Source organism: Phaenicophaeus curvirostris, chromosome 14 (genome assembly GCF_032191515.1).
Source record: "Phaenicophaeus curvirostris isolate KB17595 chromosome 14, BPBGC_Pcur_1.0, whole genome shotgun sequence".
Lineage (NCBI taxonomy): Eukaryota > Metazoa > Chordata > Aves > Cuculiformes > Cuculidae > Phaenicophaeus > Phaenicophaeus curvirostris.
The window spans coordinates 8247315-8266374 of record NC_091405.1 but is presented as its reverse complement, the minus strand read 5'-3'; the positions used below and the strand labels follow the sequence as shown (position 1 = coordinate 8266374).

At 48.6% G+C, this 19060-nt stretch overlaps 1 protein-coding gene and 1 long non-coding RNA gene across 2 annotated transcripts in view; one reads left to right on the top strand and one right to left on the bottom strand.

Moving 5' to 3' along the window:
- Window positions 1-13145, top strand: part of JPH3 (junctophilin 3) — a 56702-nt gene extending 43557 nt beyond the window's left edge. The window contains exons 4-5 of the mRNA XM_069868671.1: window positions 608-1527; window positions 12951-13145. Coding sequence (XP_069724772.1) covers window positions 608-1527; window positions 12951-13031 — 1001 coding nt within the window. The 3' untranslated portion in view covers window positions 13032-13145. The remainder of the gene's footprint in view (window positions 1-607; window positions 1528-12950) is intronic.
- Window positions 13005-17134, bottom strand: LOC138726707 (uncharacterized). The gene is made up of 3 exons (XR_011338471.1): window positions 15961-17134; window positions 15062-15296; window positions 13005-14291 (listed from the first exon to the last, which is right to left on the bottom strand). It is a non-coding gene; the product is annotated as an uncharacterized lncRNA (long non-coding RNA).
- Window positions 17135-19060: the final 1926 nt, after the last annotated feature.

The following is a 19060-nucleotide window of genomic DNA, read 5'->3' as shown; positions in this document are numbered from 1 at the left end:
TCAGGAGCAGCTTTCGTGCTTCATGGGGCTGCAAAACTATTGCAAGCCCTTTTACTTGGGATACATCCACGTGGTCCTCCATGCATGTCCCCAAGCAAGCAGGGTGCCTGCTGGCAAGCAGGGGAGGTGAGAACTGCGGGTGCTAAAGGAGCAGCCGCCGCAGAGTCTGTTTGAATCTGCGGGAAATGAGAGCCACAGTGGTGCCAGGTGTTTTCTGAAAGGGTTGGTAGCCCTTGGGTTTACAGCAGTGAAGAAACACAACCTGAGTGCAGAATGCTGCTGTCTTGACAACGTTGGCAGCTGATGCCAAACCGTCTCCCATGCTGGGCTGCAGCCGCTCACACTGCTCTGGCTCTGCAGATGATGGGGCTGATAGCAGGTCTGGTGTAAAACCAACACTGCCTTTTCTCCTGGTCTAGCAGCAGAAGCTGTTTATTGTGCTACGCTGCTGCTCTCCTGATCTTGCCCCATGGTTCTCCCACCACGCAGCGCTCAGCTCTATTCTTTGGCATGAAAAACCCGGTGGGTGCCCACAGAATAGAAATAATCCTGATGCATTTCTCTCTCCCTCTCTTCTTTCTTTATGACTACACAAAAAAAAAAAAAGGGCTTGAATGCCAGAGACCGAAGCGCCAGAACTCAAGCGATGACATTGAGGTCCTCTCCACTGGGACACCTCTCCAACAAGAGAGCCCCGAGCTGTACCGCAAAGGGACCACCCCGTCCGACCTGACTCCCGACGACAGCCCGCTGCAGAGCTTCCCTGCCAGTCCCTCCTCCACGCCGCCCCTGGGTCCTTCCTGCAGGAACAAGAGCGCTCACTTCTCCAGGCAGGTCTCGGTGGATGAAGAGAGGGGTGGGGAGATCCAGATGTTGCTGGAGGGACGTGGCGGGGATTACTTGCGACCCAACAGCTGGAGCGAAGAGAAGGTCAGTGGGACTCGCGGCGTGAGAAGCGGGACGCTGCGCAGCGGTCAGCTGGGGTCAGCGTCTGTCCCTGAAGACTACAGAGGTCGGAGTGGAGGACACAAACACTCGGCCTCCAACCACAAGCAAAGAGAGAGGTGGACAGATTCCCCAGCCACGGTTTCATGGACTTCCCACCACAGGTCCCACAACCACAGCTCAGGGAGCTCCAAACTGCTTGAGCTGGATGAGGAGAAGATGAGCAATTATGAGATGGAGATGAAGCCCCTCATGAGGATGGATTCTTATATGCAAGAGATTCACACCCAAAAAAGACACTATAGCAAAGGAGGACCCTGCAGGAGCATGGCTGACGACCACCGTGGGGAAGAGCGGGGCTTCGGGGTTCAGAGACTGAGGTCTAAGTCCCAGAACAAAGAGAATTTCAGGCCAGCTTCCTCTGCCGAGCCTACAGTGCAGAAACTGGAAAACCTGAGATTCGGGGACAAAGCTGAACCTCGGCTACTAAGGTGGGACTTAACCTTCTCCCCGCCACAGAAATCCTTACCTGTTGCACTAGAATCTGAAGAAGACAATGGGGATGCGCTGAAATCCAGTACGGTAAGTAGGCAAAAATCTGGCTGAGAAACCTGGCACAGAGCTGTTGTGGTGCTGGAGCAGAGCGGAAAGGGAGGTTGCTCTGCTGGCAAAGCTGCCCTCCAAATTACAGTGGGTTTATGCCTTGAATACCCCCTCCTTCCTTCTCCCCTCAGTGTGTGCTGAAAGTTGGTGGGGAGGTTTCTCCACAGTCTGTCTTGGTGGGAACAGCAGGTCTTTCAGTGGAGGATGTGAGTAGCAAGTTTCAGTTTGTTTCGTGACCCAGCCCCAGGGCCAGCAATAAAAACCCATTTTTGCTGGACTTTTGAGCATTCACCTGGTGGAAAAGCTGCAGAGTAGGCAAGGTGTTGGTGATGCTTCTTTGCGGTTAGGTTGTGGCAAAGGAACTTCATTCTGATCCAAGAGCACGGTGTGACCTTGTTGCGACGTCAGCGCTTAAATCCTTGTCGCTGGGCACTGTGTCACCCTGCAGTGGGTCCCTGTCACCCTGCTGCTCTGTGGTGGCACTGCCTATCGGAGCAGTGGACTTATCGCCACGTTGTGCCAGAGGCCTGAGCCAGGTGGAGGAGGTGGATGGTCACGGAGCAGGGGGTCGCATTCCTGAACTGAATGCTGCTCAGGTTTTCCCCGGGCTGGTCTGCACAATGCGATACAACTCAGGGTTTGGTTGGTTTTTTTGCTGTGTGGCTGCCTCTGAGCCAGGAGGAGGTACAAGCAGCCTCCTGGAAAGGGTCCTGGCAAACTGCGGATGAGATGATGCCATCCAAGAAAGATATCTAGGCAGGGAAAGCACCGGGCAAGTACAGCAAGCATAGTGGGCTAGCCAGGAGCTCAGCAGATGAGAGTGACATAGCAGATAACAGCCAAACATTGGTCAATACTACTTTGAAGAGCATAAGACACAAGAACACTTGGGCACTAACAGCCAGCTGCTGGGAAGAGCTGGAAGTGTTGAGGCTAGAGAAGACAGAGCGATCTTCAAACACATAAAACAGTTGCTGCAAAGTGGAAGTGAATAATCTGTTCTCAATGAGCAGAATTAATGGGATTAAATTCAAGCACTGGAGGCAGTGGTTAGCCATTAGTCATTACCAGTGAATTGAGGGCTGGAATAAATTGCCTGGGGTGGCCATGGTGGCTGGGAGGGAGACCTGCTTGGACACCTGAGCTCACATATGTCTTGGATAGAGCTGAACTTGCCTTGGAGGAAGGCCGAGCTATTTGATTTTCAGGTCCTTTTCTGCTCTGGTTTTTGATCATTCCTGGACTTATCATTGAGAGCAGCTTTCCCACTTCCTCTCCCCATTTGTTTGCTGTTGCTAGGAGAGGTGATAGAGAGCTCTGATGGGAGCAGTGGGGAAGCCAGTGCTGCTCCAGATTTTCCCTTGTTGAGTCAGCACCAAACACAGGGCAGGGCTGGAGGGGTTCCCATCCTGCTGGATGTCCCGCAGCCCGGGCCAGACCTGTACAGGAGAAACGGAAAACCTGTAACTCTCAGGTGGTGACATTTCAGGCTCTGGCAGAAGAAAGGAGTAAAATCACCCTATCAGGGTAGCAGAAGATGATGCTGGGTTGTTTGGAAGGCAGGGATCATGAAGCTGAGATGACATTTGTCAATCATGCCTAAAGTTTGGGCTCGAGGCATCATGGTCTGTAATGTACGATCACTGTTGCCATACCTACAGCATCCCTGCCTCTCCAGCCACCTGCCGACAGCTCTGCCAGCAGAGCAGGGGTGTTGGCACCTGGAGCCAAGGGATGAGAGTGAATGGATGGGAGAGAGGAGGGAGCAGTGACATCTGCAGCCTGAGATGCGGGAAGGTCGAAACTACAGATCTGCCACAGTTTTCCGGCTGTGGATAAATCACCCACACACGGAGCCCTGTAGCTTTCTGCCTTCCTGTTCATCTTGCAAGCTTCAGCGCAGGCTCAAAAGCACCCACATGGCATTTAAGAAGAGCTGAACACAGTGTGTTTGCTAGTGGACTGCACCATAGGACACATCTTGCCAGCCCAGAAAACAAAAGAAAGCTCCAAGCAAAGCCAGCCCTGAGCACACAGGTCTGAGCAAAGAAGTGGGTGTCGAGTCCAGACCAGGCTGTCTCTACCTGCTAGTGTAGATGCCTGTGAAGCACTAGAGAAATGACAGGCAGCATTAGGAGCCTGACAGGCTTTCCGAGGGGAAAAGCAGCAGCGGTAATTGCAGGGACATCAACCCTGTTGAAGTCTGTGGGACTTGCAGATGGTCCAGCACCTTTGATAACGTCACCTCATGTGGTGGCAGGGAGCTGGAAGAGAGAGAGGTCCAGAGGAGGAGTGAAACTATCGTTTCTCCTTGCTGAGAGCCAGGCGTTCTTCGAGGACTTTGCTGGTCCTGATGTCTCTCCTCACCCAGCCCAAGTTAGACACGCTGCTGAGGTACCTCGCAGGCAGACCCCAGCCTGCACCCTGGAGCCGTTGTACATAAACCTCCTGCCTGGGGAGGCGGGTTTGAGCGGCAGCGCTGGAGGTAAATAACCACAAATGCACCATAACATTAATAGCTGTTTCAAGTGAATCCTAGGCACAAATGAAGGGGCACAGCCTGCATGGAAAGGCACACAAAAAAGCCATTAGGATGCACATCATACTTAAAGTGCTGTAGCTGTGAAGCAGCATGTTCAGTTTTCTCACATTCATAACCGAGGGTGGAACAGATGGCGAAGGTTTGGGAGGAAGCTAATGTAATACAGAGGAAGAGATAATATGTGGATTTAAATAACCTACAATGCCAGCAACAATTTGTTCTAGCAAGAACTGCATCGTGTGAGCAGGGTTTTGTTCCGTGTGGCCTGGCAGAGCAGGGGGTCATCAGACAGGAGCAGGGGTGGGAGAGGAATGGGAGGTGCAGTGATTTGTGTTCCACCCTCCTACCCAATGTTGTGACCTGTCCTGCACCTGCCATCAAGGATCTCTGAGCATTTCAAACTTCAGTGAGTGTAGTAAGTCACTGAGGAAGAGGAGGGGAAGGCTAAGGAGGAAGGACTTATCCCATAGTCCCCACATCCACCTCCCTCTGTGCCCACTCAATGACACGGGGCGCACATATGCTTAGTCCTGCAAAAAAACTCTGCGTCCTACTCATGCTCCAGATCTTTTAATGCAAAATTAAGGCTCCCCAACTTCCCCAAAAGCCCCATTCTCATGCCAGCCTGAAATACCCCTCCTCTTCTGACCCTCAGCAGCTCGCCTCCAGCGTGCAGGCAAACCGCAGCTCCTGGGAAGGGCCGGCTTGTGCACGCGTGTGCGTGCGTGCGTGCCCACGCCACTTCAGCTTGCATGACAGCCTGCTTCCCTGTGATCCACAGCACTGCCATCTGTGAAGCTGCTCACTGAAAAGGGCATTTCTCATCTCCCAGACAGCTGGGCTGTTTCAGAAAGGTGCCTGCCAATGAACGGGAAGGATGCTCTTTGCTGAGGAGGGCTATTTTTGCCCTACCTGGAGTATCCCTGAATAGAACTGAGGTCACAGTCACAGGTTAGCTTGTTTTAAAAATAATCTGCCATAAACCAGCTCTACGCACGCCATCAATGAGCTGGGGGCTGGCTCTGCATTGGAGTGCCAACTCCAGCTTTGAAAGCAAGAACACCTCTGGCAGTGCATGTGGGAACTGGGTAGGGATACAGGTCTTGCAAAAATGGAGTCTGAAAATTATCACTTCTCTCCCCAGACCTCTTGATTTCTGTCTTAGAAATGAGGCTGGAACAGCTCGGAGGGCATCCCTTGGTGTCCAGCATCTTGCAATGTGTGCCCAAGTCGGGGTGCAGGCTTCTGTAGCGGAGTCAGATGTATAGGTTGCTATATGAGCCATAGGACCTTTGTTCTTTTTGGTCATTTTTCACAAGGCCCTTAAAAAGAGGCTCCCAGAACCCTCCTTCATTGGGGCTGCATGTTAGTAACTGAAAATTGTTCTGACAAAGGTCTTTTCTTGAGGCTGCTCCTCAATAACACCGATGATATACAGTGCTGCTTTGTGTTTGCTATCAGGGGACTTTGGGGTTTCTGGGTCATCAAGCTGGTGCTACGGTCATACAAATGCTTTAGAATTACGTTTAAAGGCACCCGATCCTTCTGTGTCTCTGTGTGCACCGACCCCTGCACACACCGAAGAAACTCACAACAATTGTCATCATTCAGGTAGATTAAAACGGAGACCAACGTGCCAGCATCGATGTCAGTGTTGTCAGACTAAGGGACTTATATGAACGCTACCATCCTTTCTGGCCTTAAAGGCCCACGAGTCCCAGTGCCTGAATGCTTCACAGCTTCCTAGAGCCTTTGAGAAGATCTAAAATGGGAAAGGAAGAAAGGAATTGTTGAGACACTGGAAAAGGAAAAAGGTTTTCTAAAATGCCAGCAACCCTTTTATCTATCTACACAGAACACATCACATTTTTAGGGCTAGGGAAAAAAAAGAATATATCTCCTTTTCTGCAGGTGCTGAACATCTGCAGCTTCTAAAAGGGAAAAGAAGGGTTTCAGGCACAGAGGTCCTCAGCACGCCTGCGAGAAGGGCCAGCGTTCAGGCACGAACAGAGCCTGATTCATCTGCCTGTCCTCATTTAGCAGGAGCAATCGCGGGTATTTAGATGAAGACTTCTAGGGACACACTGTGGTCTTACTAAAGGCACCCTGGATATGTGTGTAGGTTTGAGACTTGGCCCTTTAAAATCCTCCTGTCTCATCTCACCGAGAAAGCCCGGTGGTAGAGCAGCAGCCAAAAACAACCCACCCCAGCCACCCCTGACATTTTCTTCTGTTGTCACATGCTGTCAGATAAAGTCTCAGTGGTCTCAGCTGTTTGCTAATGGTACTGCTGCTTATTGCAAACAAACCAGGGGAAACAGTTGAAGCAAATGGAGTTTGCAATGCATCTGCTGGGTTGGGAATCTCTGAGAGACCCCTTTGTCGCCTCCAGGTACCTACCGGGATTCCAGTAGCTGCAGCATCTTCCTCGCTCGCTTTCTCCGCGAGAAGCGTACTTTCCATCAAGATATTCTGAGCAGGTTTTGCTGTCGCTGGGGAAAGTGAGGAGGAGGCAGCCAATCTGCAGCCAGCACAGGGCTGTGCCGGAGTGCACTGTGCAGCCGGAGCTGGGGCTGAGGGAGGGGGCTCAGGACGGGGGCTCAGCCCAGGCTTGGATGAAGCAAGGTCAGGGGCGCAAAGCATGGCAACTTGCCCCAGAAATTGCTGCTGATGTGAGCGATGGATGCTCCTTTTTCCAGCAGCTGTGGGGTTATTCTTGAAGGGATTGACCTTGGGGTGGAGCGTTTTCTTCAGAACAATTGGGCACCTTGATCCCTAAAGGGTGTTCAAATGAGATAAAAATAACAGCTGGCTGCTTCCTCCGGCCTGAACGGGCTCCCACTGTTAGAATTATGAAGCTTCACCTATATCTCAGACCAGGCTCGAGGCTGTGCACGACGATGCTCCCACCTATCTGCCTTTGGACCAGTCCTCTGGGAAAGGAACTTGGGGAATTTTTGTGCTTAGCCTCCTTGGGACTAAACCCTGTGGCTTATCCCTGTGTTCTTCTCACTCTTCCTGCTTCAGATTTTTTCATTTCATATTTTTCCCTGTTGGGAGCCTTCCCCAGGTCTCCTTACACAGATACACTTGGGTTTTCCTTATTTGCATCATCCCAACTAAACAGGTCCAAACACCAGTCCCAAGTGGCCGTGGCAGGTCCACGCATCCATACAAGTATAAGCTAGAATTTCACGGGGATAAGGAGGAAGATAACGCTGCAGCCACCCGCTTGCCATCAGGGGAGCCAGGTCTGAGCTTTGCACAGGGCTGCAGCGTGCATGGGAGAGACATCACATGCAGAAAGCAAACGGTTTGGGCATTGTTTCTTTTTAAAACAAGTAATAATCAGAAACTCTTCTTCCTCTAATCTCTTTCATGTATAGACATTGCAGGCATTACTTGTAACAACATGAGGTAAATAATGTTCAGAGAGAGACGTGATGTTTAACTTGACAGGGTCCTTTTAAAACCTTTTTAATCTCAGGGGCCCTTTGATGTACCTGAAGAGCTCACCTCGCTGACTTTGCTCCTATCGTCCCGGATTCATTTTAAGGTTCAGATCCCAACCCCACTTCTTCTTCTTCTTCTTCTAGCTTTGAAAAAGTTGAGGTCAAATGCCAGCTTTTGACTTCATAAGAACAAAAAATGTTAAAGACATACATACAGCTCCAAGCATAGAGCTCGCTTCCAGCTATGCAGGCACCTAAACGTGAGGACTGAACCAGATGTGACAAAACAGTTAATTACGAGACATCATCTCGGGATAAATCCCTGCGTTCACTTCAGCCACTTTTTCCTGCAGAAGCAGGTTTTTCCGTACCACCCCAACTCAGCTGCACGCTGCTGTCAAGTGCCTGTTCCTCTTACACAGACACATTCAGCATCTCCTGGGCTCCCTTCCTCGAGTCACGGGAGATGCTGCAATACGCTGGAGAAGGCAAAGTGAATCCCTTATGTTTCTTTTGCTAAATGCTCCATAAGTGTTTCACAGCAGCCTGTTCCTGGCAATTATGTGACAATTCAGCACAAATGTCACTGAGCTGCTAAGTTTTCAGCACTTTCTGCATTGCTGAGGCTGGAAAACAATGCATATATATTTTTTGCTGATCCAGGTCCTTAGTAATTACACTTAATAGATCCCAGAGGGATTCCTAGGTAACCTGCACTATGGTTTCCATGGCAGAGAGACAGAGCTCGTACCCCACAATAACTGATAATAATGGATTGTTAATGCTTAAATTCATTATGCTACAATTCTCTTTGTAAACCAGCTGTCCCTTGTATACCCAGTAAGACTGTTGAGTTGCTACACAATAGTTGAAGGGTGAAAACAAACAAGACAGAGGGGCAGAAGTGGTGGTACTGAGCTGCAGCCACCATCAAAGGTGCCCTGTGTCAAACCACACAGGCCAGAAGAAAACTTCACTCATTACTTCTACAGCCGCAATTACTGATATTACCCCTGTGCCATAACAAGGGTTTATTCACATCTTAGTGTTTCCAGGGGGTTGGGGTGTATGTACCAGCTCTCTGAGATTTGGATGAAATCTTGCAAGTCCTTGGAGGTTCTCCCTGCTTACACAGCAGGACCCTTTCGCCTGCCTGATACTGGTGGAAGTTGCTCATCCTTGGCAGATGTTTTCCTCCTACTTCAAAGGAGCCCAGGGATCTTATTACAAAAAATAAAATAGCCCAGACCCAGAGCTGCCTCGTTTTGCTGATGAAATTTGCCATCACCCAGTGCTGGATGATGATTTGGCACCCCAGAGCTTGATTTAATTTTTTTCCTTTCCTGGAGCCAGGCTAGTAACCATTCTGGGTGGAATTCATCTCACATCACTTGGTCTACAGACAGCCTAGATGGTTAGCGCAGACTAGATGTCTAACATTTAGACAGCTAAAATTGGGTGAGAGGACGCTGCCAACTGGCGTCTGCTTCCCAGTAAAGCAGGTTCTGGACTTGCAGGCACTGTGCTGGGAGGCAGCAAGGCGGTTCGCAGCAGAGCCCCATCTCATGAATGACAGGCAGGGTAGTTTAAACAAATCTCTGCAGTTCCTGCTGGCCTGCTGTAGCACTACTATTTCAGGGCTAAAGGGAGTGTTGTAGCTTTTTAGAAAAAAAAAGGATAAAACAGAAAAGCTTTGCAGCCTGTTTGCTGTCTGTGACATACAAACCTCGAGCTTGGAAAAGCAGCTCGACCTCTGGCTTTCTAGCACCCCAGAACCAGTGATACCGCTGGCCTCAGGGTTTTCTTTGGGCTTTTCGTAGTCTCAAGAAGACCAAAGATGAGATAAAAATCACCACTGAACTACTAAATTAACATGCAAAGTTGCAAATCAAGAGCTATTGTTCTTCCTAAATATGAGTGGCTCAGGATAGAGGGCTAGCGTATGGCATAAAGAGTTGTAAAAGCTGCTAGTTCTGAAGCACTGGCTGCAGCTGCAGTAAAAGCGAGTTCACTGACCTATTGCCAGGCTCGGCTCAGCAAAACATCTCTTCCAAAGCACAAACCCAGACGTGACTCATCTTCTGCCTGGGCACCAAGCAGGAGTCACTTCTCAGAAGCAGATGACACATATCCCAGGACATCCTTGCCATCAAAGGGGGAAGGGCGAGCGTTTCCTCTGAGCAGAGGTTAAGACACAAACACCTTACAAGTTAGAAATAAGCCAGACATAAGCATTTATAAGTGCAGCAGGATTCGTAATTGGAGCTAAAACAGAAGCTTCAGAGACGCAAAGCTTCTTATCCACCAGCTGCCACAGGCAGGACTCCAGTCTCTGCCAAGATTTGCTGGCGTCTCACCAGGGGGGAGCATCCATACCTGCAATTGCTGTGTGGAGAGCCCTTGTCGAGGTTAGCACAGGGAAGGTGGTGTTAAAAAGAGGGAGCTGTAAAAAAAAAAAGCAGATTTGTGGATTGTTAGACAGTGGGATTGGAGCCATTCAGTTTGCTGAAACCCCTCCCAGGTCATCCTATTTCTGGGATGCTTTTGCTGGCAAATGTGGTAAATGACCCCCATATATGCAGCTGCAAAGCATTTTCTTCTGCCTCTGCACTGAACAGGGAATGCATGATGCAAATAGGTGCAGACCGAATCCTGGAGCTGAGCAAAACGTTCGTGCACAGGAATCCGTGCTGCTGGGACAAGCAGGTATGCACAGTTGTTTAGTTCATTGGCTTCCCCCGTTTTTCTAGATGAAGGCACAACTTTGATATACTGGCATATAAATGAAGAACGTGCTCCCTCCCTGGACACCATCCCATCAGCATCCTCTGAACACAAGTATCAAAGGGTTGTGACCTCAGTCAGTCCAACAGGTCCATCCCACAGTGTTTGTGAAGGTAAAGCCCAAACACCAGGCAACCTGCTCTATGCTTTCTTATCAGGGAGGAGAAAGCAGCCTCCAAGTTATCCCAGGCTCGTGTCTGCTGCTATAGAACTTGGTCTCCTTTGTGGTATTGATACCATCTAGAAGTCTGAGCAGAGCAGAGGCAGAAATGGTCGCAGCTTCTTTGGCAGGGGAGATGAAGCAGCGAATGGACCAAGGCTGATGCAAGCGCGAGAGCGCAGTTCGGTCCTCCCCTGGCTGCGAGGTGGAGGGAACCAAATGCATTTTGTGTCTCTGTGCTGCCCTGCCAACAGAAACAACGACAGCGATAATCACTCGCAATCTGTTATTATATTAACACGAGCTCAAAAATCATAAAACCCAATAATCTTTTGAAATTAAGCTAAACCCCCCCAAATGTAAACAACACACCGCATCGCAGTGCTTGGCAGCCGCGGGCCGGGCGAGGGAAGGAGTGGCAACAGAGGGATGGTTTCTGCCTTTGAAAGGCTTTGCGTGGTGCAGGGGGAGAGATTTGCTGGAAGCAGTCAGGCGTGGATACCTGGCTGCCAGGAGAGGCTCTCTGCAATCCCTCCATTTGGTTGGCTTCCTTTGACCCTGTTGCTAAGCTACAAATATGCCTTTCCAGCAAGCTCCAGCATCCTCGCTCCCACCCACTCCCAAATGCGAACTGAATCAGCCTGCTCAGAAGAGAAACGATCTCTGGCCAGCAAGGAGCCTTTTTTCCTCTCTTTTTTTCGAGCAGCTCTGCATAGTGATACAAGGACTTGCTTGGAGAGGGCGCCTGCCCCCCATGCCAATCGAAGACCCACAGGAGCCTTGTTAGGAGGACAGGAGCATAAAGAAAAGCATTTATACCGTTCCAGGCGATTAAAGCTGGCACAGCTCTGGTGCAGCAAGAATAGATGAGGATACCAGCTACTCCAAGAAATAGCTACCACCTACCTGCACGCACGCTTGCTCACCCTGATGCCAGCCACGTTAACACTTTAGGACAGCAAATATTTCGTGGCAGGGACGAGGTGGCAGGGTGGATGTTTTTCTGACCAGTGTTCTGCAGAAATAGGCGTTGGAGGGTTGTCTGCAGTCCTGACGCTGAGTGGTCTCTTCCCACCATTCCTGAGATGCTAACAGGGTCCAGCAGCCACATCCTCATGAGGTCCAACACAAGTTATCTGGGCTGCCTTGTGAAGGTGTTGGATGCTTCTGGGGTTCAGCCCAGCCTACAGTGGGTGGCTGACACGGGGGCTGTGCTGTGGGTTGCTGTGATGGTTTCCACACAGTCCCCAGGAGCTTAATTTGATCCACATGAACCTCAGGAAAGGTTATCAGTGCTTTCTCAAAATGTTCCCTTAACACAGACCACTCTATGCTGGCCATCTTGCCATCATGAGCGTACCTGCACAAGCAATCATGTTTATCAGGGAACATCCTTTGAAGACTCCTTCAAACTATCCCCAAACAACTATAAGAACCAATAGAATATTTTTCCTTTTGTTTTTTTCCTTTTCATTGACTACTCTGGGTAAGCAATTGATAATTACTCTTCTAAGGGCAGATTTCCTACACGCGCAACATGCTGGAGTCCATAAGCAACTGCTGCCTTAATCGGTGGGTCTGATGAGTGTGAATCCAGGTGTTTGCTTGGCAGATGCTGTCTCTGGAGCTCATGGGACTGACGTGCCATGTGTGCTAATGCACAAGAGTTGGCCCAAAGGCTTGCAGGTGTACCTGTCTGTTGAGGCACATGGATGGAAAGGAAGAGTTGAAGGGCCTCAGGAAAGCAGGCATCCAGGGGTTTTGCTGGTGCTCAGCCATGAGAGGGACAGTGCCACCAGGGAGGCTGTGGACCCTGAGGAAAATGTGTCAGTGTGGGCAGGGAGCAAAGGGGCTGCTCACAGAACCCAGTTCATTTCTGTTGGTGAAATAGGAGGGGCATTTTTCCTGCCTTTGCAGAATCAGGGGGCTGCCTTAGGAGGACATTGGATGAAAGAGCTTGGGGTGACCTGTTTAGCATCACGAGGAGAGAAAGGGTCATTGGGCACTGGAACAGGCTGCCCAGGGAGGTGGTTGAGTCACCTTCCCTGGAGGTGTTTAAGGCACGGGTGGATGAGGTGCTGAGGGACATGGTTTAGTGTTTGATGGGAACGGTTGGACTCGATGATCCGGTGGGTCTCTTCCAACCTGGTTATTCTGTGATTCTGTGATTCTGTGAGAGGGGCAATAGGTCCGTGTTTAGTCCCTGCTTCTGCTGTTTGCTCACCTCATCGCCCTTTGGGAGATCTTTATTCACACCTTCCGCACAAAGCCAGCAGCCTGCAAAAATTCCATGAGGGTTGTCAGGTGCTTCGGCATCGTTTGCTGGAGAGTGTAAATCTGCTCTCTGGGGTCTGGTCGTCTGCATCTCAGACCCAGCACAACCCCTCCCAACCCCTGCCACCAGGCAACCTTAGACAGACTGCCAATGCACCTTCTAACTGCTCTCCTTCTCTTTCTCTTCCAGGGCTCAGCTCCCATCCTGGTAGTCATGGTGATCTTACTAAATATTGGAGTCGCCATTTTGTTTATTAACTTTTTCATCTAATACAAGACTGTCTTGTTTGCAAAAATAACAGTTACATGTATGAATGGGGGAAAAAAAAAAACCCAAACAACAACAACAAAAAGGGAAAAATCATAACTCGAACTGTCCTACGACAATTTCCAAGTCTTTTCACAGAAGAACAACAAACGATCGAGTCTCACTCACAGTTTGCCTTTTTTTCCTGGGTAATGTTTTTTGGATTTTAGCCAAAATTCTTTGCTTGTATAACACTATGCTGTGTGGCATGGCAAAATGCTATCAACACTCTGCCCCCCCAACATTGGAGAGGACGAGAAGGAATCCCAACAAAATAAAACCTCATTTCCCTTCCCCTCACCCCAAAAAATATATTGGTGACAACAGTAACGAACCCCAAAATGGAGACTAGATGAGGGGACCACGGGGAGATTTTGTTTGAAGAATGGATTGTCCCTGGGATGCTCCGGGCTGAGTTTCCCAGGGAAATCCACAACAGCTTCAATGATAAAGTAAATGGGAGGGAAAAGCAAAACCAGGTTTTTCTTCCTTCTCCCTTTGCTTATGAAGAAATGCTGCTACAATAAGGAAAGAAGGAGCAGGGGGAAGGCGTGAACCCTGTCTAGATGGGAATAGATGGGAGAAGGACAATGCATCCCATTTTGTTATTTGGCTTCAAAACAAAGCAGCAATTGGTGTTTCCTCAAATTTCTTGGGGCGGGGAGGGGGACTAGGGAACACAAGGTGTGAGCACCACCCTCCTGCCTTCACTCCTCCCCCCCAGGCTGCTCCCCCTATTACGAGGCTGGAAAACAATCCAGTGCTGCTTTTAAATCACAGTCAGTCTCTCCTGGGTAAAATTGTGTACCCAGATTCCCTCAAAAAATCTGCAGACACATTCAGCAACTCAAAAAGAGAAGCTGTTTGCCATCACATCGTGCTCAGTAACATGCGAAGAGCAGCCTTACTTGAGCATCCCGTCCTAAACACATACGTGTGCAGAGATGCTGGGGAGCAGACTGGTGGGGAGAGACTGGGGAGAGAGGGCTCAATCCTGATCCACTTAGGATACAATAAAACAAAATAAAGCAAATTAAGATAAAACTGTTTTTCAAAGGCATCTGGGGAGGAGCACTGGAGCATGTCCCAGAGAGGAGGGAGAGGGTGGTGGGTTTGTCTCTTACATCTTGCTGTGGACTGTTTCAGACATCATGCTTGGGCTCTGAGCATGTCGTATTTTGCACTTTGTAATGCAGGATGTATATTCCAGCTTCCAACATGTCCCTGTAAAAAAAAAAAAAAAAAAGAAAAAAAAGAAAAAAAAAGAAAAACAAAAAACCAAACATCATTGGCAATGGCAGCCTCTAAGGATGTATTCTTTTCTTTTTTTTTTCTATGTCACTTAATTTGTTCATTTATACCATCTTTGTAATATGCCTGCCTTGATTTTCTCCCCTCCCCTGTCCCCACTGATAATATGCATACTCATTAAAGATGCCGTATCCCTGTTCTGAGCTGTTATGGTCCCAATCACAAGAGTCTGGTCTTAGCTCAATTGCTTGGAAATAGCTGATGTCCCCTTGCTCTTCAAAACCGACTGTACTGTTTCCTCCCCTCCCCACATCGTCCTTCCTCGCCTCAGAGATCGGCTTTGCCGGTGACCCACCGCTACCAGGTACGGTTCAAATGGTTTGTTTGGGATTTGGTACATCCAGGGACCAAGTTCCACCCTCAGTTCTACCCGCGGCAGCTCTGCTCAACAGGAGAAAGGGTGTGAGTGTGGCAGCAACCCGAGGGGGGGGTGAAACCCATACACAGATATATCTGGGGGGGAGGGGAAGGAGGGAAAAAAATCCTCCTCGACATTTCACATACAGAGTTGTTGGGTACAGCCCTGACTTGTGGACTCAGCTTTGCTTTGCTTCTGTTTTAGCTGTTTCTCTGCTACATTTTCAGCAGATTTCTTATTACACTGCACTGGATTGCTATATTTTTAACCAGAAATAAACTAAGGATTAGAGCATGTGCCAGTAAAATTCAGTTCTTTTCCTTACATGGTCTTATTCCCTGCTGACGTAGTTTTCCTTCCTCTTCCTTTCCCTTTTCAGGCAGAGGGCTATGGGTGGACAGGGTAAATGATAACTGAAGACAGAGAGATCCCAGTAACTTTTCTGGTTTGTTTTCCATAGTAACCGTCTGTCGTCTCTCTCTCTCATCCTCTTTTTTTCCTTTTGGTTTTTCCTTTTGGGTCCTTAGTCATCTTTTTCACTCTTGAACGGTTGCTGCATACTTGAAATGAACCAAATAATAGCATATTGTGATTGCAGCCCTGGGAACTCATCCATGTGTTTTGTAATTCTGGTTGCAACTCTTTGTAAAGACTCTCGAGGACTTTTATTGTACGTTCAAGTGCATGACACAAAGGTCCCACCAGGAGCACGTTAAACAGTTACATGGAAACACAGTACAACACTTATAAAGCAGCACAAAAAAGCCTCTCGTTATCAACCAAATAAAGGTACCAGTGATTTCAGGACTAGCTTTTTCACACTGGTGACAGACTAGTTATTCCTGCTTTTGCCCACATAGCTGCAGTTATGTATAAATACAAACACAATTCAGATTTTTCATCCTTTTGTACCATAGGATAAAACCTCCATCGAGCTGAGGTTTGTTCAGCATGAAAGATAGCCGAAGATTAATATTAATTGGATCCCAAACCACGTGTTTAAAAATAATGATTCCTTTATTAATCATGGCGAGATGAGCAATTTATCTAATTCTGCGCTTTTCACATTTGCCCAAGGCCAGAAGTATTCTTAGAAGTAGCCCAGAGAGAGAGGTAATTCAGTATATTTCCCTGCCTTATGAGCTTTGGATTCATGCATATCTACCTAAGGCACATTAAAATGTCTCTCACTGTGGCACATAAATCCATGTAAATTGTCCATACCTGCTGGATTTTGTCCACACTGACAGATGCATATGAACAGCTGAAGGTTTATATCATTTTTTTTGGCCACGATGGTATTTTTACGTTCCTACAGTGGAACGTACAGCACCTGAAATTCAAAGAGGGGCTGTGGCTCAAGGAAGCAGCCTGCCTCCTGCCATCACAGTAAAGCCATAGGGAAAAAGCCACGTGCCCCTCCCTGGGAACACCCAGGTCCTCTGGCCAGATCCCACCTGTGTGAGCGACACGCTGGCTCAACACCACATATCTGGGGAAGGCAAGAAGGAAGGAACATAAAAGTCCTCCGCCTGCTCATGCCATGTCAGCTTCTCACCAGCCCATCTGGCGTCTGGTTTGCTTGTACCTGAGACCTAGATTCTCCGAGCGCATTGGGACTCACCAGGGCTTGATCTTTTAGAGATGCTGAGCTGTTGCAGCATCGATTTACCTTGTGCAGAGCTATGAAGCCTCAGTACTGTTGGAAAAAAAAAATCCAGACTGCAACAGAAGGGGAGGGGCAAGAGGAGAAATAATGTCATTTCGATGATGAAGGGCTTAATTGAAACCCAAGGACTAATTAGATGTCCTGACAGACATTGGCAAGTTAAGGGAGGATGGAAAAGCAGAGATTTTTTAAAACTGTCATCAGGTGAGGTTGGCTGCAGAGATTTGTGCTAAAGCAGAACAGAGCAGAGGCTGGACTGGATCTCCTGCGTCTCAACTGCACATGGGTAAATTGTTCACACAAAAGATGGACATTACAGACTCTGGACACGGTGGGAAGTTTTCCTGGTGTAGAGAAACAGGTCAGTTCCTCGCACAGCCAGCCCCTAGATGAATTGCATCAGTTATGTTGTTGCCTATCACTGACCTTCATGTTAAGGCTCCTTGACCAGCTCTGCTCTGAGCCCAAGGCTTGAACCATTGCTGAAGATAACTGAGTACAGCAAGCACCAGATGCACACCTTTGAATAACAGACCCACTGGGACTGTGCTTCCTCCAAAGGCATTTTAAGCTCGTGAATTCCTTTTATTGGTCTGCTTTGACTAATACTGACCCACAAGCACTTAATTTCAGCACTACCACCAACCTGTTTTTCCAGGGTATGCGTAATCACCTAATTACCGTGCCAAGCCAGGGATTTTCAACAGGCAATGAGCCCCCGTTGCTACAAACCAGTGCCCAAAGGTCTGAATACATAACTCAAATACATCGTGAGCTATGTTGTTTCACCTGAAGCATCCCAGAGGTCAAGCTCCATAACGTTAAAGGAAATGTCACTCTCTAGATGTTGAGAGCTGCTGAGGGTTGCCCAAAAGTTCGTTGGACGGATGACTTAGAAATGTTGTGGAGTTGCACAAACCCCATCTGGAGGTCTCAGTAGAAGATAAACTTCAGACACACATTCATGCAGAGCTGTTACTTGCTCCGCTACATTGCTGTCTAGCAGACTCACAACGCTCATCATCCTTTTCCCCCTATCCAGATACGCTATTAACAGCTTTAATAGCCTAGCAAGGCTCTGGCTTTTACAGACTCACTCGTTTTACCATGCTAAGAACACCAACATCCAGCCCCTTACCTCCTCCCTAAGAGCAGCTGCCCCAGCTGCAGCCACATTTTGGTATCAAGCGTTTGGTCTTGGTGGAAGAGAGAGCTGTGAGAATTACTCCTCCAAGCAGCAGAGCAATGCAAAGGGATCACTGAATACATTTCCCTCAAGGAGGGAGTAAACCAAAAAAAGTTACCTTCAGCCTTGGTTTTTACCTGAAAAAAAACCAACAAACCAACAGCTTGATTGTTTCCAGATATAATAATGAAGAGATAATGAGATATCTTTTGCCTATGTAAATGTTTACACGTCCATTCCCTTACAATGAGATGAGCAAAAGCCACTGTCTGATGGATGGCAAAAGAATAGCTGAATTTTATCTAGGCATTCATACATTAAAAAAAGCACAAGCTGTCCTTGGTACACATCAAACAAGCTACTCCTCTACAAACACTATTGGAGTTTCTCAGCTCCTAATTTTCCACCAAGTTCTAGCCCTGGCTTTTCTCATGAGTGTCATTATAGGCAAGCCACTTCACCAGTATGTGTCTACCTGCCAAATACTCACCTTCCTCTTTAAGGTACTTGTGGACCCAACATAAGAAAACCAACCAGATCTCTGATCCAACAATCCTGAAGAGGCTTCAGTGGACTTGCAGCCAGCGTTCCAAGGTGCCATTAGAGTTTGGTATCAAAGTATCACAGTTTGCATTTCTTAAGACCATGGCAGAGCCCATCATTACATTCAGATCTCCTCTGCAGGCACTTACCAAAGTTGTAATTACCAGCCATTTACCTTTCCCCACAGGTTTCATTTGCTCAACCACCACGTGATAGCTTCCACAGTTACACCAGGAAGAGATGGGCCAGGGTGTCCAGACAGACCTTTGCCTGCTGCCGGCTGCAGGGCTCAAAGGGAATGCAGTGTTTGTCTTGTTTGTTCTGCTGAGCAGTGGCTGCAGCTGCACCAGAATTAATTTGTTCCAAGTCCAATGCCTGCAAAGTTCCAGGTTCAGTGCTACAGCCTCACTTTGTCAGGGCTGACAACTAAGCCTCAATTTTCAGGCCAGGACAGTTGGCCATGGCAGCAGCCTCTAATCATACAACCTAAGGAAGGCCACCAGAGCCTACTGAACCAAGCCACATGATCAGCCACAGCCTACACTGGCTCATCCAAAACCCTGGCTCTGGGAGGAACTGAAACAAGCTGAGTGCGCAGCTCAGCCCAACCTTACAGCAGAACAATGACAACCCTGGGAAGCCAAGAACTCCCCTGCAACTCACCCCGAGAGCCTCCTCTCCCTCAGCTCAGTGAGGCAGGCGGTATGCTCCGCGTGGGAGGCCGCACGAACACTCTGCTGTGCCACTCACAGGAGCAGGACAGTTGGCTCAACCTGACTCACAGGTTCCTTGGAAGCGTCTCTTCCAGCCTATGCCTTCTCCAGTCATACTTAGCTTGGCACAGAGCACAGCTAGGACTATGTTCCAGAGCCCTTGAGGAAAAGGTGAAAGAAAAAACCTCAGATTATTGTTGCATACGCTCAAGC